Genomic DNA, 22214 nt, shown 5'->3' with positions numbered 1-22214 from the left:
ATATTTTTGAATAGCAAAATAAACAAGCTGTGATAGAATGAGCAGAATGAATTTTGGATGCATGTGTTTATTAAAGGACATCATACATTATATACATTAAAGAATCATTTTGAATCTCTTATAAGTCTTGCTCTCCTTTTCTTAAAACTCTGGGATGATTAATACTGAAAGTTTAAGGACAGATCTCTGCTTTACATAATAGCTTGTGTGTAGTAGCTTCTTTGTTTTCTGTTTGTAGTCAGTCAGTTTCCCTTCTTCCAATGTTTGTATACAGAAAAATAGAAGAAAATTAAGAAATACCTAAGGTGCCAAGCCACCATAGGAGGAAAGTGCTGTTTTAGAAATTACTTCAGACAGGATTCCTCACTGAGAAATTCGTAGATTCAGTCTATTCCCCATAACTGCCTCCTGTCTCTGCCTTTCCCCCAACATGTGTTTGAATAGTCTTTTCAAGATTCATCAACAACCTTCCATCAACCAAAAACTCCACAGACTTTCTAACAATCATTGTGGAGAAGTGTGTATTGGAAAATATTATTCTCAGTATCAGACTGTTCAAACTGTAAATGAGCAGTGGGCAACTCTAAGACGTTTTGTTAATTCTTGTTTTTCATCAGACTGACTAATATTACCTATAGGAGTAGCCCTCTGTCTTCTATTTGCTGCCAACAGAAACAAATGGGCAAATATAAAAATAATTAAAAAGAAACAAGACAGGAACTGTAGGTAGAGGTAAACACTGTTATTTTCTAGTTTCATTGCTGGGTTTTTCTCTAAGCTCTCTGGAGAATTTCCTTATTAGTTGGTCATTCTGTTTGTCTTCATAAAATACTCTTCACTTTTAATTTGTTTTTCCCCTTCACATTCAGTTTTTTCCTAACAGAAGTTTTTCATAATCCTGCCTTTATTCTAGTTAGGAGAAAAAGACGCATTGGTAATGGCTTGTAACAATTTAAATTGTTTTTTTAATAGATTTGTAACTCACTCAAGCACAGCTCCAGAATCATTATTCAAAACAACAGCTAGAAAAAAATTTCCAGCAGTTTCCTAGATGGCCTATAATGAAGGTAAATTCAAACATCTGTGCCCTTCCTGGCCTTTTACCCTTTATCTCATTGACATTCAGAAGGTCAAGTGGATCTTGCCAAGCCCAGTTTTTATCTGGTAGGAGCTGTATCTTGCTGACAGCTGCAGGGCGTCGTGCACCGGTGGAAGAGCCCGAGAGCGTTTGGCCAGCTCGTATGGAAAGGAAGGTGTCAGTGTGCTCGAGTCAGCGCTTGTTTGGGGCAGTGGGTTATTGCCCTGCAGCTGGTGGGCTGCGGCCGGGAGCAGTGGAGCTGAAATGATCCCACTTGGCACCCGCGTTGTCTTTTGTCACGTAAATGATCCGTGTCAGAGAGGGTGCCCTGGGGAGGGCAGCTCGGGCTTCCCAGTCTGTGCTGAACGAGCCACCCAGCGTGGGAGCTCTGCCGAGGGGAAAGCCCTCCGTGGTGCATCCATCACTCTGCTGCCTGGCTTTGGCCGGGCTGGTTTGGGTGAGGAATGCTCTTCCCTGACGTGTGCGGAGGAACAGACGTTGCTCCCTGCCTGTGTTTGGAATAAGTGCTAACCTCCCACTCCTAATTATTGTCTGTGCTGCAAAATACTAGGGCAAGCCTCTGCTTCATGTGACATTAAATAAGGGAGGACTGGCAAAACCAGAAGAGCAAACAGGATGATTTTTTACCACATCTTCCATTACCATCTTTTTTTTTCTTTTTTGAACTGTCCTGTGCTATTGCAAAGAAGGAAGAACTAATTAGGCCAGTTGCTGAAAGTGTTTTGCCACCCACACTACTGAAAAGAACACTTTGTACAGAATTAGCTCTTACCAGCTGCGCTAACTCCAGTAATTTATCTTTGCCAAAAAGAAGAAAAAAATGCTGCTTTAGTTTAGCCCAATTAAACAAGTTAATGTAAGCTATACCCTATATCCACACAAACACAGATATCTCCTGCTCCAAAGCTGCAGGGTTTGCAAATAATTATTTTCTCCCTCGTTAATTTTTCCTTCTGTTTGTACAAAGGGCTGGGCGGAGGAGCCCTGGGAAGTTAACCCATTTGTGTGTGGAACTGCCTGAGTGTGAGCTGTCCCCCTGAAGAGCTGTGTGATGGCAGAACACCCACCTCAACTTGGGCAGGTTGGAGCACGAGGGCTTGGCTTTGGCTTGGTGTGGTGCTGCTGGGGATGTTTGCCTTGGCACTGAGAGGCAAGGGAAGCAATTCCTGCCGCAGGGGAGAGGCTGTAGGAAGTCAGAAGCCTGCCCACCATCACCTGGAGTAACTTCAAGAGGAACACAGTGGTTCACTGTGTTTGAGGTTATGGCTCTGAAGAGGTTGCTTAATCAAGGAGATCAAAGTCATGGTTTTTGACTGGGGTGTTGGTTTGGAAACTGAGCTGGACCTGAGAAATTATTTCAAGGTGACCCTGGCACAATGGATAGAGAGTGAGAACTCACAGGCCCAAATATTGACTGAAATTCAAAAAAATCTATCCTCAATCCTTTTTTCTCATTGGCCTCCTACTCAGGTTTTTAAAGAGTGTAGACAGTCCAGGCAATGAGGGGTTTTTTATGGCTTTCACTGGAACTCTTCCAGAAGAGGAGAGGAAAAGAAAAATGCTCTTTGAAACTTGGAGGTTTGAAGATAGTAAACCAAGAATGATGGCTGAGCAAGAAAAAAGAAATCTTTGGATATCCTCCATCACAGAAAGTAAGATAAACAAGGAAATTATGATTTTGTCAGGAACAGATGACTCTAGTTTAGTGATCTGTAAAACTTTTGCCAAAAAAAGGAAGCCTTTTTAATGCAGAAAAATAAAAATTTATTTCTATCCTGATATACTTAGAGATCTCCTAAACACTGCAGTAGGGACTTGACGTGTATGTATTTGCCTCGATGGGGTGCTCCCTTTTGGGCAAAGATGCAGATTGAATCAAAAACATCCAATACAGAATTTATCTTTGTAAATACAGCTATATTTTCTAAAGATAAATTCAATCTGTTATTTCTTCTTTTTCAAATTAGATTTTCTAATATGAATGGGCACAGAGAAAAGCCCAGCCTGTAATCACATCTGAGGTGTATCTAAGGTAACATCAGTGCAGAGGAAAAGACATATTGGGACCTAAAAGTAAATTGTTCCTCATATAAAATTAAGTTTAATCCTTGGTTATAGCCTTCTTGGAGGACAGGGGAAAATTAATTTTCTGTCTTTTATGTCTTGGAAAATGGTCTGTGTTACAGAATTTACCTTTTTTTTTTTTCCTGAAACACAAAAGGCCTTGTTACTTTAAAATGCTAATAAAGCATCTGTCACTTTTACAAAACACAATGTACCTGGTGCTATCTTGTAACCAGCACCAAGAATTTGGTAAGTACAGTTTGGAGTCTTGAAGAAGACAAATCACCACCAAATAATTAAAATGTGGCTAACATCTATTCAAATCCAAAATTTAGCAGGTCAACATGTCTTTCAAGTCCCGACACATAGCTTCAGTAGCAGATTTAAAGGCTTTTTTTTTAAAGATTCTTCTGGCTCAAAGAACATTAACAAAACAAAAAATTTAAATTGCTAGGTTAAACAATATTACAGTTCTGAGTCACCTGAACTTTTCCCCTTTATGTTTGGTGGTTTGGATAAGATCAGAATAAATCGAGAAAACAAATCCAAGTTTATTTAGTTAATATGATATTCCCTTACCAAATGTACACAGTGTGTTACACTTGAAAGGAAGAATATTTGATGCATGTTGCTTCAATAGATGATTGTTCCAGCCTGTCTTAATTGATGCAGTTTTCCTGCTAGCTGCAGATAATTCTTTTGTTTAAGCGAGTAATCAAAGATCTGAGCTGTGAGAGTAATTATGCATCTCTGTCCTTCTGCTACCTATATATACTTTCTATAAAATATTGGGCAGGATGCTGCAGAGAGAGGTAGCTCCCACAGGAGATCCCTCAAGCATAATACATGTTGTGTACTTGTTATCCATTTGTTTTATAGATTTATTACTGCAGGTGTTCGTGCAGCCTCACACTTTGGTACTGCAGATACTGAGAAAACTTCTTGTTCAGAAAAATCAATGTGGAAGTGTAGCAAATGTGCACAGGTGACAACTGTGCTGTGTAAGGTACTACAGGGATGAACTCTGAATGGACATGAGTTCAGGTCCAGCTAGGATCAGAACAGCTGCTGGCTTCAGCAGCAGGGGTGACCAACATTTTCCACACTGCCAAACCAAATGCATTTTCTGGAGCCATCAGCATTGTCCTGTGGCACAGTGTTTTCTTCACTGAAGAATCAGTAGCTTTTGCTGTTCCCACCGCTCTGGGCTTGCTCGCTTCTGGGCTGCTTTTGGTCTGTGTCAGCTCAGACATACTCACTGGCATGTTTCTTGTATGCATCTTCCCAGAACTACATCCTGCCAGTCCCACTTTTCGGTCCTTGGTATCTTGGTACCTGCTGTGTTAAAATGTCTTAGCTCCTGAAGTTCAGCATTTCCCAAGGAGCATACTTTATGTGCTTTTCCCCTTGCACTTGCTTTATGTACTGTTCACTTAAAAATGTGGTGAAGACAAAGCTTTTCAAGGCTTTGAACAATCATCATTTAGACAAGCAAATCTCAGTTAAAAACAGAAAAAGTCCATGTATCATTTGCTGCTCTGGAACTTTGTTTGAGTGGTTTGGGACAAAATTAGGTATTTTCAGGAACTGGAAGAGAGAATAAATGTAGAAGGTGATAAGCATTATTTTAAAAAAAGGCAGGGAGGCACAGGTGGAAAAATCATTTTCTGAAAGATGTTAATCTACAAACATGCCATATACATCTTTGGGTAACTGTTTAGCAGCTCTCCCCAGCAGCCAGGTTCCCCAGTTTGCATAAGAAATAAGACTAAAGAGGATTCTTGCAGTACATTGCATTTCTGACATCTGACTTTAAATACAAATGTTGTAAAAGGTGGTCTTTAAATTGTGATTGTTGTCATAATCTTGTGGCAGCTCATTTTAGTACTGCAGTAGTTCACAGTATGAAAATTTATTAGGGCTGCAGAAATTACTTGATTACACTACTCAGTAAGCATATTTAATATCTGCTTATAACTGTCCATAATGAATACATTTTCTTCCCTGCTCCATTCCAAAAGTCTCTTGGAAGTAGTGATCCAAGAAAACAGTGAAGAGTAAACTATTTTCCTTTAATGATGACAATTTAGTTTTTGTATGTATTGTGGAGTTAGTGTATTTGCACTACACAAACATTACAGTACTTTCGTGGACCTAGTGCAGAATGTGTGTTTTGTGACAGTGGCTGTTGTATTATACTACTGACAAAAGTAAGGCAGGCACTCACATTGGCATTGATGAATTCTGCTTATGTAGTTGCTGCAAAACATAGGGTCCTCTGTGAATGGTCGGGGTATTTACATACCAAATGTCTCAGCATTACTAGACTACCTGTTATACCATACTCAGCACAATGTTATCCAGGTCTTTGTCTCTATATTTTCAAGTACTAATGTTTTATATTCCTTTCCTTGCCACACTGAGCATCTTAACTGAGTGATTTTTCTCTTCTTCATGCTATATTGAGAAGAGATCGGGTTATATTAGGTTTTTCTCCTTTGCCCACATGGGATTGACTCTTTAGAAGACCTGATTCTTCTGTGTTTGGCTTTTTGAGGAGTTTGAACTGCTCTGTGAAGGTCAAGGCTTTCTATGCAAATACAAGAGAAAAAGCAAGATGCTGAAATAACGTTAGCAGGTAATAAATAGGGAGGGAGGAAAGGTGGGAGTCTGGAGATGGCCAGAATGCTGAAAGCATGAAAAGGTCACACTCAGAGCATTACATCTGCAGATCTGCTTCTTCCTTGGATGTGTGTTGTATCAAACCTTCACCTGGCTGTTTAAGCCCAAAATCAGTCACTGCTTGCTTTCTTGTGGCTCACTCCCTGAATCTTTGTAAGGTAACCTTTGCAATAGCAGAGGGTTGATTATTCCCCTTTGCAGCCATCTGCTGTTGGGCCCTGCATGTTTTTGAGATGGCATTTTTCTTGTCACGCTCCTTTTTATCTGCAGGCTGAGTGGCTTGCAGGAAACGAGATAATTAAAACCGTGACTTTACTGAAGGCCCACACAATCTGGTCCACTTGACTTTCATAGAATCATAGATCCAGGATGGAAGGGGGCTTGAAAGATTCCTGTTTTGCCTTCTCTGATGAGGGCCCTTGTTACTTCAAGCTACATCAAGTGCAGCTATTTGGAGTAAAGGCTGTGTCTGTCATGTCCATGTTGTCTCTAAGGACAGTAGCATTTTTGTGTAATTTTAAGAAAAAGGGGCTCTCTTAACTGAGAAATATTAAGTGATCAAAAAGAAGAATCCCTTGCTATTTTAGATCACCATATACAAAATACATATGAATATGTATGCTTACAGTATTTTATGTGTAAATCATTGCCATAATAGGTAAGATTCTATGCTTTTTTCACTGAGGAGTATCTCTTCAGGGAGGCCCACAGAATAAATTAATGAGAGTGTTAAATAAATACATCATCCTGCTTCTAATAGGCTAAATGAAGGTGTTCAAGATAAAGTGCATATGGTTCTAACAAAATTACATAATTTATCATTATTAAGAGAAATAACTTTCTGATACATTCTCGCCTACTAGCTGTCTTACTGCACACCTTTGTGAAAGCCAGACAAATGGTAGCAATAAATTAACATTTCCTGGGTTTTCAAAAGCTTCATGTAACAGTGGTTGTAGGATATGTTATGGGATAAAGAAACAAAGAAAACAGGCTTACAGAAGTATAATACACAATAGTTCTAACTTCTCAGTTCTGTACTTTCCTTCACTTCCTTTCCCATTCTCTGTAGACAAATGGAATCAATTAAAATAAGGGAAATGTCTCCAAAATATTTTTCCACATTGATTGCAGCTCTGGAGAGCTGGAGTAACCTATGTGTTTAAGAAGCCAAATGCAGTTTTTCAACAGTCTTTCCTGAATGAAAATAAATAAGGCTGCTGTTATAGCATTTAATACCAACACAAAGATTTGCCAAAGAACTGAAGTTATTGATGAGGTTTTGGTTCTATTTGAGTTGTATTAATTACTGCATACCACACTGGTGTGTTTATTATCGCAGTAAAAGATAATTTCAAAAATTACTGTCCATACTCATTTAAAAACAAACAAAAACATTAGACTGAACCTTAGTAAATATGAAAAATTTATTATAAAATGTGCTGTGTATAGCATATGCAGTTTTGGGTATGGGGAGAAAAGGTAATGCTTCTTAAGAGCAATAACCACTTCGCTTAAGTTTGCAATAGGATTGCAAATTGGTTGGCATCATCTAATAGGAAATTCAACAAATCCAGGTAAACAACTTAGACTGTTCCCAGCTCTTAAAATAACCTTTAATCTTGAACATTTCTGTTCTTGTCAGCATTCATTTAAGATGCATTTTATAGTCACTGTGCCAGAAACTGTGAATGTGAAACTTCTTCATGTAGTGTTAGAGGCCCAGGTTAGCAGCCATAAATGCAATATGACTGTGGTGTCATCAGGGATTTTTCTTCCTAGTTAAGATTCAGCAGTGTGCCCATGAGATACACCTGTCAACTTCCTAGGTGTAACAGGAAAAAAAACCCTGATTTTTTTATACATATGTTTGTGTGTGTGTCTTTGTGTATGGTATAAATATATTAATACACAGGAGTTTTTCCTTTTTCTCCATAATAAAGAACCATGAAAATGTATGTGTTTATATGTGATCCCTGGCTGTAATAAGGTAACAATTTCTTGTCTGCAAGTTTGTAACAAAAGAGAGAAGATGGCTATGTTTAGTATCTAGAGGTTGGTATTTTCATATATTTATGCATGTGTATATAACAACCTATATATATATTAGGTATGTAAATGTGTTTAATATGTAAAGCTATCTGTTGTACATCAGCTTTAGTTATGAGCAGCATTTCTTTAAGAAAAACAGAAAACCATTTTTACTTCTCCAGTGATGACCCTCTTGGGAGATCAATTTTTTTAAAAACTGACAGCAAGAGAAATTGCTGTCTTGCAGTGTTTCTATATTACTGTGCTGTGGTGGCACTTTTATGTGTTTAGGCATTGCATTGTCCAGTAAGTTGATTCTACATAAGGTGAGAGTGTTGCACCCTCTCCTGTTGCACCACTCCTGCTTTTGTCTGCCATCAAAAAATAAACAGTGGCATGAAAAAATAATTTTTAAAAAAAAAAAGTTAGTTTGCTTTTGAGGATAGATAGGCTGCTGCCTAGCTACTTACCTGAGTAATTTTAGGGCACTCACCCTGAAATTTATCAGTGAGACCTCACACAAGCAGGTAGCTAGTTGTTTGGAGATTGGCAAGTTTGGCAGGATGAGAAGGATGAGTAATTCAGTGACAGTGAGAAAAACTATCTTCATCCAAGCTCAGCAGGATTTGTTAGAGCTCATGGGTTATATGCCACACAATTACAATTCTATAAATTACATGGGAAAAAGAGATGTCTAGCCACCTTTGTGATGCAGAGCCTGAGGAAGGAAAAATGTGGTTATTAATTAAATAGACAGACATTTATACAGAGCTGTCAAGGAAAGAAGCCATCATACTTTTCAGAGCAGAACTATGCACTCTGAATGAGGCAAATTCAAAAAAAAAATAAAACCCAGTCACTTTATCTTCAGCCCTGCAGAAATATGAGCAGTCATTTCTAGCTCAACTCTGAGCTGCAAAGTAAAATCTTTATGTGGATAAAATACACAAGATGTGCCACATACCTTCAGAAACTGGAGATGATAATCTAGTAGTATTTTGCAAGTAGTAGGATCTGCAGAATCTACTCCACCAGCTGTGTCAAGATGGGGAAGGCAGCCCCTAGGATTCAGGTTAGCCCCTAGGATTCAGGCTGCCTCCCAGGCCAGCACCGTCCCACTGCAATTGCATCTGTCACATGGCTTAACCTGCTCACCAGCCACAGGTGTCCCTGAGAGTCAGACACTGGCAGCCAGGCTCCTTTGGAGAGGACAGAGTTCAGGGTTCAGTCAATTTGGCTGGATTTATTGAATTTTTAGGGTAATATAATGTTCTTTCAGTGTCTGCAGGACATTCAGATTTTACTTCTATAATTCTTCTTAATTCTACAATTTAATTCTTACTGCACCTCCCCATACATATCTTTGATGCTCTGTTATATAGGGAAAACCTTTCCTACATGCTTTTTCTTTCCCCAATAGCAATGAAAGATTCCATGAAGTGGCTAATTCCTGTGGTTGCTTCCTGCCAACTACAACCAAGGACTTGTTTCCATGTGAGCACACAAAGACCTTATAACCAGAGGATGGTTGGGTTGCAAGATGGACTAGTGCTTACTCTTCAGTGATTTCTTTTTCCCCATTTGTTGTCTCACATCTGCTGATAAATCCCATTCTGAAGCCCTAAGCCTTCTCCTGGATTCAGACAGAAGGCAATAGTAAGGTTTTCAAGAACAAGTCTTCTTGTTCACAAAATACAGCTGATCATATAGATTTGTACTAAATCTTTGAACTAAGGCAAATTGTCAGGTTTTGAGGGCTGGACCTGTCAGAACCAAAGTACATAGTTTTCCAGGCAGAATTTAAACATCAAATAATTCAAAAGGATCTGAGAAGCAACTTCTATATTTCTATTTATTGTCTTCTCCTGATGACAGGTGTGGTTCTTTATTGCACATTCCTTCCTGGGGAGCTTAATTGCAATGTGTTACCTAAAGAGGTAAATAAATATTTGGGTAACCCAAGTTGCTGAGCAAATCGTGGAGTCTTTTTCCCCAAAGGTTTTCTGTGGTCAGTGGAACTCCCCTGGCACTGACCTATGCACTGGCTTCCAGCCACCTACCAGAAGAGTAAATGTGGTGTACAAGCTACAAACATGCACAATGAAAAAAGAGCACAATAGGTGGCCGCTTAAGTCTCTAATTTGGGAGAATGATCCACAGTGAGTGCCTGCTGCTGAAGTGCTTTCTTTAGACTCGGGGTGGTGAGGACACTGTAAGAAGGCTGTTGTGGTTTGTAGGGTTAATGAGTGTCAGTGTGTAAATACTGGTGCAATCCTTCTGCTGAGGCAGGGGATGTTTATGGATGGGAATTTTTCAGCAGCTATAAATGGAAGGTCTGTTTGTTTTGTCTAAGGCACATGGGAAAGGCTTGATCATAACTTTAAAAATTCAATACTAATGGCTTAAAAAAAATCCTTAGGTTTCAAAGTTCAGCTTACAGTGCCATGGCAGAGGTTCTGGAAGGGAGGCAGCAGAGCAGGCAAGCTGCAGCAGCCCAGCAAAGGCTGACAGCACAGCACCAGTGGCTCTGCACTTGCTGAAACGCCTGTGATTTGCTAAGGAAGCAGCTCACACGTAAATCTGTGCTTTTATTGCATTGGAGTCAAGAGGTGCAGCAGTAGATAACATCACCTGTTGGCACAGGGACAGCAAACAGCAGCTTGTACCTTTCTCCTACAAAGCCATCTGCCCCAGCTGAATATGATTGACTGAGAAGTCACGTACTCAGTCTCATGTATCTCCCCAGCTGGGGGAGAAAAAAAAATGCAATTCAGGTTTCAGCATTTTTGTAATCCCTCTGAGCCTCCCATTAAATTTGCTCTACTGTGTGGGAAAGGATTAAAGATTCTTTGGGCTCCAAAACACAGTATACAAAAATTAAGTACTTCAGCATGGTTTGTGGTAAGGCAGCAACTAAAGTGCTACATAACCCAGAGCAGCGAGTTCTCTTTGACAAGTAACACTTGTTGACAGCTTAAAATTTCTGTGGGTAACACATGCCACAGTTGTGTATGGCCTTTGTATTAAATATTCTGCATGCAACATATTTTCATAAGTAACTTCAAAAATAATCAGAGTTGTTCATATGTTGTTACTAACTTAGCTTGGAGTGCCAAAAGAAGGAAATAGTTGTTGGCAAGGAAAACTTCTGTTCCTTTACGAACAGCTTCATAAATGCTCCCTTGTAATAAATATTTCAAGATTAAAATCAATGCATTACAAGTTTCAGACAAGGCTGTTTATCAAGATTAAATAGTTCATTTCCTAAAAGGCAATATTATTCACATTTTATGTGAATGTGAGCACAGATGAGAATTTTTTATTCAAGAGAGGCCAGGATTTTTTCCCCGCAAAAAATGTTAAACGGAAAATGCCAAAAACATTCTTTCCCTGATTTTTTTACTACTTTGAGAGCCTGACTTGCTGTTAGGCTTAATTTGCACAGTATTAAATTCTACTAGATATACCATGCTTAGTGTAATTCAGCATCTAGCCTTTTTTGTCCTAATTCAACTCTTAAATGTACGAACCTTTTTTTTTTTTTTTGTGAAAAGGATACAGCTGCTGTGTACCCAGGCCTGAAGGAGAAAGTACAGGAAAGAAAGGGCATAACAGATATTAAAAAGCAGACTCCAAAATCTGTACTTTTAAAAATAAACATTGTTTTCTCCTTTTATTACCCTACTTGCATGAAACTTCTTCCTTCTCCATCTCAGCTGTGTGTGACAACTGCCAGCTGCTCATCCAACCACAATTTAATAATGTTATGGGGCAGACTGGAAAGTACTAAAGAACAAGAGGAGTCAAACATCAATGTTGCAATCTTGTCATATTTCATTTCCTCATTTTCCTTTCCTAGAAAGCACAAATATAGGAGGTCTGAATGCCATCTTGTGAACAAGAGGAGCTCAAGTGTGTGTAAAATGCTACTGCTGAACTAACAACTGTTGAACTCTTCCCCATTTGTAAGGCAAATTACATTAGGATTCCAAAGGAACTGGCAAATTATACCATGCCATGCAATTTATATCCACCTAAAAAGTATAAGAAATACCTACTGATTATATCCATATTTTTGTTTTTCATTTGTCTTTTCATTTTTCTCAACATAGAACCTGCTTACTTTTTCTCTGTCATAACTTCTAATGTTATTTTTTGAGACTTTAAGTCGTATTCATCATTCATTATTTCAAGATTTTATATGTGCAGGTATTGTATGTATTGTTTATTTTTCTTAAGGTACAAGTTTATTATTTACAAAAATAAGTGTTTATAGAGAGAAAAATGTAATTATGAAAAGCTTAATATCTGGGCTATTCAGTTCTTGGGATTTTTTGTGCAGCTTAAATGATAACCTCCTTACTGATATTTTGGTTTGATTTCAGGTTGCCATTGGCCAGATGTATGCCACAGAAAAATTGATCATTGAGAGTCCAGAAAACACACAGCCAAGAAATGCCTCTGATCCTGAAACAACACTGGGTCATCTTCAGCATGCTACAATGCCACGTACAGAAACTGCGCATACCCGTGTCTGAGCTTGTCTGTTCAGCAGAAGAAATGCCTGAGAGACTGTTTTTGGCAACCAAAGTTCTATTTTCTAAAGGGTCACATGTTCTAAGATAAATGGCTGTGATTTATAATAGTATGTAAGGTAGTCTTGGAATCTGTTTGCTTGTGTGTCCTATGTGATGGAATAGTTCCTGCCCTATTTCAACAATAAAATTTCATTAAACTACCTGCAACCAGCTACATTATTCTGCTGCTGACTTTGTCTCTCACTGACAACAAAAAACATGTTAGATTTAAAACCCCTCAAGGTTTAAAAGCCTTCACCCACTTACTAAGTTTGTATTAATCCTTGCACTTAAAAATATTCAGCATCTGAACTAAATGAGTAAGTACATATTTCGTTTAAAGTATTAAAACCAGAGATGGTCAGAATTTTCATCTCCTGAACTTTGATACTTACAGGTATCACAGGCTGCCTTGTGTGGTTTCCTTGAAGAGCATCCCTTGACATTTCAGGAGGTGACATAAAAAATTCACTAGTTCTTTCTTTAGTTTCCAAAAGTTAATAACCAGTCTTGTCCTACTTTTAACAACTGATCAGAATAGCAGAATGGAAAACTTGAATTACTGAGCCTTGGGAGCTTTCAAATGTTTTTTTACCTCCAAGTCCTTTAATTTATTGAGGTGTAGCTATTAGCAGAAAGCTCCACATCACTTTATCAAAGATTTCTCTTTTTCACGAACATCGTGAATTTTGGCAGAAGAAAAAGAACCTAACTGGAACAGTAACTCAGATGCTGTAAGTCATGAAGTGGCAACAAGCTTTGCCTAGAAAGTATTCAGCATAGCATTTTATTGATTATTCCTAGTTCCATAGAATGCTCAACACTTTTATCTGCAGAAAAATTAAGCAGTGCAAAGCTGGCATGCAGGAAAAAAATTAGTTTCCTTCTATTTCATTGAATTGTTGGGGAGGTTTAAGTAGAGAAACAGAAGTTCAAAACTAGTTCCACAGCACTGTGGCCTTTGAAATCCACCCCTTATTTTTCTTGCTTCACAAAATTCATCTTTTGTTCATGTTCTTGTGTGTTGTTCATGCTCTGTGAAAACATTATTAAAGCAGAGTGTCTAATTAAAGTGTCTAATTTAGAACAAACTTCCATTCTCACTGCCTCTCAAAGTGTATTTTACCATTTCATACAGTTAGATGGAGATGTATAGTAATGGATTTCATATGGACAATACAGTGTAAATAAAATAGCGTGTACCTGAAACTGCCAATGTAGTCCTCTTTCAATTTCAGATAAAAAGCAAATACAATAATAATTCTCCCCTTACGATGTGTATAAGTATTGCAGTGTGAATTGCTTGTAGTGAACAATTTATTGAAATGGAATTTAATTATTCTAATAGGTAATAGACATTCGATTTTGTATTTGAAATCTCCACATTCACAACTAGATAGTTAAGTGCACTTAAGTTAATGGTGAAAGTGCAGGGGAAGAAGGGTTTGATTGCTCTTTAAGCTTCCAGTGAGCTCACAGAAATGCAGCATCTTACTCTTGGATGACACAGGCCTGGAAGGGCTGCCAGTTGCATACTGTTAGAAACTTGGTTGCTAAAACAGTGCATGTAAAATTCTTGTCTAATACAGCTTACTGTATTAGAAACAAGCACTGCGTACCATTTGAAGATCTGAGAATGTATGCTAGAAAGCAAAATAAACATATTTATAAATAGCATAGCCCTGATTTATAAACAGGGACAACTCCTTCGGTAACAGTTTGGGTTTTTTTACTATTTAAATCTGTTTTCATCATATTTGCGAAAAAATAAGGGAATGCTTTCAATGCATTATCAGTTCTTCAAAAATACCTTTCCAGTGAAGTTTTTCACATCATTTCCAACCAGAATACAGCTGTAGATGGTATGTCCTGTCATACAGGTAGGCAGTCATGGGAATGTGAAATGTCTTATTAATTCCTTCCAAAGTATGAAGATTACTTCTCCATTAATGCCTAAAAACTCTGTTAAGTTTTTGTGGTAGATAAAACACTAGTGCAGTCCCAGTTCGTGGCATTTGCTCCAACCTTCTTTCTCAAGGTTACCACTCAGATTCCCTCTCCCTTACTTCTGCCTTCAGAGGAGCAGTAGTAACCTTCAGGTGCATTCTACAGAGAGAACTATTCCAGGCAGCGGGAGGAAAAAAAATAGTGGTGCTCTGTAATTTCCCTCTGTCCCCAGTCCATACTGCAGAGGGTAAGACAGCTGACCTTCTCAATAAATGACAAGTTAGTTCTTACTTGAAATTACTGATCAGCTTATCATACAGTATTTATACATTACTTATTAGAAGCAATGTAAGAACTCCTCTGCTGCTACAGTCCAAAAGCCTGTGTAACACTATCTAGCTTGTTAACAGAAGTGCAAAGCTAGCAAAGGCATTATCACTTACTCCTCAAACCCAACAGCATTTTAGATGCTTGTCCCCTGTTTTGGACAGGTCTTTTATGTTTCCTTTGCTTGTAACATACGTGTAAGTGCATGGTTAGTTAGTGTTAATTATGTGGATATCAATTGTACATGATTGAAAAATACCTACAAATATATTTCTTCCCTTACCTGGTGTCCATTTTAAGGTATTTTGCCAAAACATGCCCAGTTCTGTATACAAACATAGCTTGACAAATGCTTTATCATTGAAATCCTCCAAGCTATGGAAGGAAAATACTTGCTAACCCCACCTGGCTTAGGAAGTCGAGCCCAGTTGTAGGCTGGGGTGACTTTAGTGTTGTGTTGGTGTCCACTTGCCCCGTTCTTGCTCTTGGCTAGGGCTGTGCTCATCACTGCCAATGGAGAGAGCAGCCTGGAGAGCTGGCAGTGTGCTCCAGCCTCGGAGCTGCTGTGCTCTTACAGCTGCACCTTCTGTGCTCCACCAGTTCCGTTTACGTTGCAATACTCATTAAATCTCTCTTGGCACGCTGTCAGAAGCTTTGTTGGATTTTGTCAAAGCAGTGTAAACAACAGGAATAGTTAAAACACAAAGGAATGATCCCATGACTTACATACAATGTCCACTGTTATAAAAAGTATATATTTTTTCCTCAGAACAGAGCTCAATAAATATCTTTAGTAAAGCTGCAATGTCTTAGCAAAACTAATTTTGCTTTTGTATTATAATAAATATGGTTTTTTCCCGATCTCTACACTTTAGCAAACTATTGACCTCAGAGTATGAACCAAAATTTGAGTGTTTGCCTGTACTGAAATTTGTCCTTACTTTTATGGGATAAACTTGGAAACAGCACTCTGAAAGGAAAAAATGAACAATTTGATTAGTATTAGTAACTGTTCGAAGGCATTTCTGTTGAGTGTTACAACCTCTCAATAAATTTTTCTGGAATTGAAAGCATGGATTCAAAATGTTCAGGTATATCAGAGGTACAGATTTTCAGGAGGAGAGCAACCCAAGTGAGAAGAATATGGTTTACATACACTGTTGAAATAAGCTAAGAAGGATTTTAACTTAGTATTCACTTTTCTCAAAAGATATTCCTATTAAAAAAAAAAAACTTCCAAGTTTCCAAGCATTAAAAGCAAAACTTTTACCCTCTAAAACCAGCAGGCAGAATAACTGTGGAGAAGCACTAGCTCCTCAACTTTACTTCTTGTAATACAACATAGATGCATCTCTCCTGATTCCCAGCACAGACCATACATACGCGTAAACAGCCATGAAAGAGCTGTGCTCTGACTCTTTTCCTGAGTTTTCTATAATGATCTACAGTGAAATCCTGGCATTATTCAAGTCAGGACTGTACTGTTTGCTTTATTCTACCATTCTTAGGCATAGTTATTTCATACTCATGGGAATATTTTGCTTGACGACCTCTATAAAAAAAGAACTAAGCTGTGCAGCTCTTTAACTGAGTGTTTACATTCCTACTTTTTTCACTATTTTAGAATATAAGAGTAGTGCATGAGGCCTGAAGGTGAAAGCAGAAAAAAAACAAAAAACAGAGAAGCCAGTAATTCTTCCAAAACCATGGTTTTTTTACAACTGTAAAAGGAGAAAATTTGGAACTCTCAAACCTGTTTCACAAACATAGGCACCTTCAAAAAGATTTCATTCCTTACAGAGGTAATTAAATGTGTTTTGCAAAAGATACTTCTTTCTAAACTACTTACCTTTTTTGCTGTTAAACCAGTATCTACTGAAGCTTTGCAAGAGGGGAAGATGATGGTAATTAGTGCATTCAAGTAACTACTCTTCTGTGTTCGGGAAAAAGAACTATGGAGACCTGTGAAGAATGTACAGGCTTTCTATTGAAAGAGTACACCCCATAAATATTTATAACAGTCTTTGGCAATATGCTAATCCAAGGCAAGTAATTTTCCCTCTCTCAGAAAGAATCATGAAAAAACAATTAAGGTGATTTAATTACTGCCATGCACAGACAGCAGATTTTGAACTCTTGACAGATGAACATTCATCACAGTGCCATGTTATCCTAACCCCGTAACACAAGACTCTGAACAGAATGGACAATTAAACCTAGATCATTTCCCTTACCTTCCTGCAGTACTTTGGGCTGGATCCAAATCCCAGTGAAGCCAATGGGAGCAGAAGCCAGACTTTCCAAGTACTGACTGAAAGCTCCAATTTTAAATAAAACAGAAGTAGTTTTCATGCAAGCTTACAGATCTTCATGACACCAAAGTAAATTTAGCTTCACAGCCCTTTCCTGAATCCTTTAAATCTGAATTTAAAAGTAAGTGTACATGGCAAAAAATTGCTTAAGGAAGATTTACCTTTTATGTCTTTCACAGTTACCCCTACAGAGTTTCAACTATATTAAACTTTCTTCCTTTATATACACCTATAAAACCATTTGGCAGCTATTCCTACCCTAAGTCCTTAATCCATGGTGGGGGAACAGAAATCTGCATAAAATAAAAATCTTTGGAGCTGGAGTTTTTCCAAAAGTGCAATAAATCTTAAATATCTTATTTAGGGTAGGGGAGGGAGCATGTTTATGAGAATATCTTCCAAAAGTTATGCTTTGAATCTTTATGAAATACATTAACAGTAATGCAGCCAAACAGAAAGAGTGCTTCACTTAGCATTTCACTCTACTGGCCTTTAGACTTTAATGGAATTAAAACAACTTTATTTTGATTATATTCCTTTGAGAATAATGTTGCAGTTATGCTATGTGTCTCAACCTATGGCTAGGAGCAAGAGCCCCGGGGTTTGCTGATGCGGGCTTGCAAGCCTTTGGTACACACATGGTCCAGTTGGATTTTTACAACTGCTGCCCAGTGTAATCTTTGATAAAGCCTTGCATTTCCATAGCCCTCAGGAACATCAGCTATGAAAATACAGACAACTGTGAGTAGGCTGTCTTTGAACCCTGCTTTGGAAATCTATGCTTCTATAAAATCCTAAGAGCACAGAAATGTGCTGTCTATCAAAAAGTGAGTATGTCTGACTCCCATCTAGAGGTTTTCTCCTTCCTTTCACAAGGAGTAATTCTTAATAACAAATAAAAGCACTTCACCAGGTATCAAAGCACAAAAATGTTGTGCTTTGATTAACACAATTGGCAGGATTTTCAATCGGCGCTGATTTTCTGAAGCACTCAGAAGATTTTACTGTCTAGCCTCAGCAATTACTTTCTTGCGTTTCGAGTTTCAGGTCACACATCTGAAAAGCACACAGAAATGTCACATGTTCTGGATGTCAATGTTCCCAGTGGACCAGAGAACATTTCCAGGCCTCTATCACTAGGCACAGCTAGCCAGGATTCTTCATGGTACCACCTCTGCCCAGACACAGCCATCAGAATACGGCTGCTCCTTTAAATTCTGTTAAGGAGAGATCTCTCCCCTCCTTTTTCTGGCGATGTTTCCTTCTTCTCTGAGGCAACTAATAAACAAAGCACAGAATAAGGAATGGGCTCCAGAAATCCCAAATATTATACTGTACATAAATGAAGGCTCAATCTTGACCCTGCACTAAGAGAACACTATTTCAGCTTAAGAACACACTATTTCATTGATGCAGCATCTGAAGAAAGGCTAATTCATACCAGGTTATCCCATGTAACATCCTGTAATCCTGTAATGCATGACAGACTTAAAACAAACTTGTTTAGGGAAACAGCAGAGTTCCCTCTTCTCCCTGAAAACCTTTTTGGCGAGAGTTCACGTGTAACCTGAATGACAACAGTACGAACTTCTGTTTGCCTGCACAGAGCTCTCCCTCCCTGCGTCCGCAAAGCAACTGATACAGTGTAAAAGCAGAATGGTTTCCTAAGGAATGAAAACACCTCCTTGTCTCTGGCTGTATTCTCAAGCTGTGCTGTACGTGCAGGCTTTTTTGGGAGGAGGGAGGACAGGCTGTGTTTCAGCAGCAGTGTGCATGTGAGCAGGACTGCAGCACCTTTAGTCTGAAGCTCCCTCTGCTCCCCGTCTTTCCCCCAACAGACTCCCTGCTTTTAGCTCTGAGTCTGTTCCAGCCAGCTCAAAAAGCAGGTTAGCTGCCTAGGCTAACTGCTAGGCTTGAAAATATTCTCAAGTATGGGGAATTTTATAAAGAAGCTATTTTTTCTAACGTTGTTATGATAGCCTTTAAGATGTTTTACATCTTCAGAGGAAATGAAGACCTGAAAAATCTCCCTCTGCGCTCTGTTTCAAAATAGGAAAATGACATTCCATGGTCTTACTGAAAACCATACATCCATGTCAGGGCCTTTTCTGCATTCTGGCAATTGTTCTTCATTAACCAAAAATAACCCATATTTTGAGATACTGTATCAAAAGAAAACAAGAAGAATCAAAGTTGCAGAAGAGCCCCAACAAAACTTGACCGTAACCCACCTACTTTCCGCCCATGTGCTAGTAAAGCTTCCTCACACCACAGCTCTGCTCATAAAAACACACTACAACAGTCACAGACTTAGGGGGTGATTTGCCTCATGACTCTGGCAGGACAACAGTCATTTTCAGCTACAGCCCTAAACACTGCTTACAGACAGGATCATCCCTGGTCAGGACACACATACCACAGGTTGCAAGGTTGCAAAACTGTGAAGCCTGCTGTTACATTTTGCTAAATAGGAAAGAAGGAAAAAAAAAAAAAAAAGGAAGAAAGGAAGTGTAATGGTGAGCTTTATGGCTTTTTTTAAAACTTTTTTTTTATTCTTACAAACCCATTTGCATTGGTTGTTTTTGCTTAATTTCAAGAGTTGGGACACCAGTAGTAGTCAACCTCTAGGCTTGCAGTGCAAGAGTGAAGACTATAAAATCAATTCAAGTGTCCAGCGCCATAAAGTCCAGCTGTGTGCACAACAAAGTTCTTTCCCAGCAACAGACAAATACAGAAAAATACGTAGCAAAAAAGCTGAATAAATTATAAATACTTGAGAAATGTGGTGCAAAATGTAACATAAGGAGATCTGAACTAAGGCACTTGTTTCCATTTGTTACTGAGGTCACCCTCTCTGTATGGCAGCGTCACTCCTCAGTGAGAAGGGTCATCCAAACCAGAACCAAATCTGAAAATACAGAACCGTGTACGAGACAAACACCACCTTTCACTTCACAGGGCACGACTCAAAGGTGTTACCAAAGTTCTCCTGATAAACACAGCATCAGCAAGTATTTTAACTCCTCCTTCGTCCCGAGTTTAGACTCGTCGGTTGTGTGAAAAGAAGTCACCAGTCTATTTTAAGCAAAAACATTTCTGCACAAGTCCCTGTTGGCTGCTATTAGCCAGACGGGATCTACATGTGAGCCTGGGGAGCGGTACCGAAGTGTGTTGAGTGACAAAAACCAGGGCAGCCCAGTCCAGCCCCAGATCCAGCCCCAAAACAGAGTGCCTGCTGTTCAGAGCCGCCGCAGCCATGGCAAAGGTGGGACGGGCACGCAAGCCTGTCACGGGTTTGACAGGTGCTCGCAACAGTGAATCGTATTGTTACGGAGTCCATTGAACTAAAAGAAAATAACAAAAAAAGGACAAAGCACACCATTGCTGTCGCAGTACTGTGTCTTTCAAATGGATCTGAGAACGGGAAAACTGGGATGCTAAGTTAAATCTGTAGCGAACACACCACCAAGTTTTCACACGAGTGCTCTTGACTAATCGGGTAAGTGGAGTCAAGCCCAAATCAAGACCTCAAAAATTCACTTCAAGAGGGGAAAAGCAAAGCCCACGCTACTCAGTCTCCTCGATCTCTCTCTCTCAAAAAAAAAAAAAAAAAACCAAAAAACCAAAAAGGAGAACAATTCCACAAGCCACAGCAATGCGAGCCTACGCACATCCATATTTCGCTGGCAGAAACTGAAGCTCCTGCTTAAAAACCACCAGACTTGGGTCAGTCTCCGGGCCGGGCCGTCTCCCTCCCGAGCAGGGCCTCACTCCGGGGGCGGGGTGCGGCCGCCCGCCCCAGCCCCAGCCCCAGCCCGGCCGGGTCCCCTCGGCTCCCCTCGCCCGGCCGGCGTCAGTAGCGGGGCGCGGCGGGGCCCGGCGGGGCGGCGGCGGGGCCGCCCCCGGGGCAGCCGCAGCAGCGCAGGGTGTAGTTGCGGCCGCCGTTGTTGTCCCAGAACTCTCCCTGCGGGCTGCGGTAGCGGATGGCGAAGTGCAGGGCCGAGCCCTCCCGCAGGCTCGGCGGGACGCACAGGGTGAAGCCGTAGCGCTCGGCCGGCGGCTCGGGGGGCAGCGGCGCGGCCGGGACGTCCACGAAGGAGAGCCACTCGTTGAAGGTGTAGCGCACCGTCACCTCCCTGGGGCCGGGGCCGCCCAGCACTTGCACCGTGCCCCGCACGTCGGTGGGCGCCGCGGGCCGCCCCAGGCGCTCCAGGCAGACGCGCTGCCGCCGCAGCCGCTCGGCGCTGGGCTCGCCGCCGTCGGGGAAGTCGGGCACCAGGAGCAGCGCGGGCGGCGGCGGGTCGGCGCCGGGCGGCGGCGGGTCCCGCTCCTCGCCGGGCGGGCTCTGCAGGTGCGACAGCGCGGCGGGCGGCACCTGCGGCTCCTCGGCGTCGCTGAAGTGCTTGACGCTGGCGAGGCTCAGCCCCAGCGAGTCGGCGAACTGCACCCGCTTCTTGCACTTGCCGCAACAATCTTCGCCCGCCGCCGCCTCCCCCTCGTCTTCCTCCTCCTCCCCCTCCTCCTGCCGCTCGCCGGGGCCGGGGGACGGCGGCCGCCCGCAGCGGCGCAGCTCCAGCAGCACCAGGCGCTCCCCCGCCGCCTCCCGCTTCCCGTCGCGGGGCACCGTCGGGGCCGCGCTGCGGAGCCGCCGCTCCTCGGCCGCCAGCTCCTGCCGCGGGCGTGCGGGGCTCGCCATGGCGGGGCGCCCCGCTGGGCCCGTCCCGGCCGCCCCTGTGCCGGCAGGCGGACGGGCCGGCACCGCTTTATCCGGCGCCCCCGCCGCAGGCCCCGGGCTGGGGGCGCGCCCCCCCGCTGGCCCCGGAGCCTCCCCGCGGGGCTGGGGCTGGGGCGGCCGCGGGCGGGGGCGGGACCTCCCTGGACGGGCAACGCGGAAAGAGCCGCGACGGGCGGCCCCGCACGTCCTCCCGCCCGCCGGGGGCCGCCGTTACCAGGGCGCGGAGCAGCGAGCAGCGAGCAACGCTCCCGGTTTTACGGGCTTGGAGGGGACACGGGCAGCGGCGAGAGGCGCCCCCCGGGGTCCCCCCGCCGCCCCGCCCCGCACACCCAGGCTGAGGGGCTGCTTCGTTATTCCTTTAATTATTTAATTATTATTATTATTATCATCATCACCGTAGACTTCCACTCGTCGGAGGTTCACCGAAGAAAGAGCCCGGA

The 22214-nt window shown here is 41.4% G+C and overlaps 2 protein-coding genes across 2 annotated transcripts in view; one reads left to right on the top strand and one right to left on the bottom strand.

Annotated features, from left to right (window-relative positions):
* LYRM4 (LYR motif containing 4) overlaps nucleotides 1–13656 on the top strand; it is an 85953-nt gene extending 72297 nt beyond the window's left edge. Inside the window, exon 3 of the mRNA XM_084215684.1 lies at nucleotides 12262–13656. Coding sequence (XP_084071810.1) covers nucleotides 12262–12414 — 153 coding nt within the window. The 3' untranslated portion in view covers nucleotides 12415–13656. The remainder of the gene's footprint in view (nucleotides 1–12261) is intronic.
* A 5900-nt stretch (nucleotides 13657–19556) lies between these two features.
* On the bottom strand, nucleotides 19557–21854 carry PPP1R3G (protein phosphatase 1 regulatory subunit 3G). The gene has a single exon (XM_084210415.1). It carries the CDS (start codon nucleotides 21733–21735, stop codon nucleotides 20893–20895), a length of 843 nt encoding a protein of 280 aa, XP_084066541.1. The 5' UTR covers nucleotides 21736–21854; the 3' UTR covers nucleotides 19557–20892.
* Nucleotides 21855–22214: the final 360 nt, after the last annotated feature.

Source organism: Fringilla coelebs (genome assembly GCF_963513975.1).
Source record: "Fringilla coelebs genome assembly, chromosome: 1".
Classification (NCBI taxonomy): domain Eukaryota; kingdom Metazoa; phylum Chordata; class Aves; order Passeriformes; family Fringillidae; genus Fringilla; species Fringilla coelebs.
The sequence above is the reverse complement of the archived record's forward strand: the minus strand, read 5'-3'. Positions and strand labels throughout refer to the sequence as shown.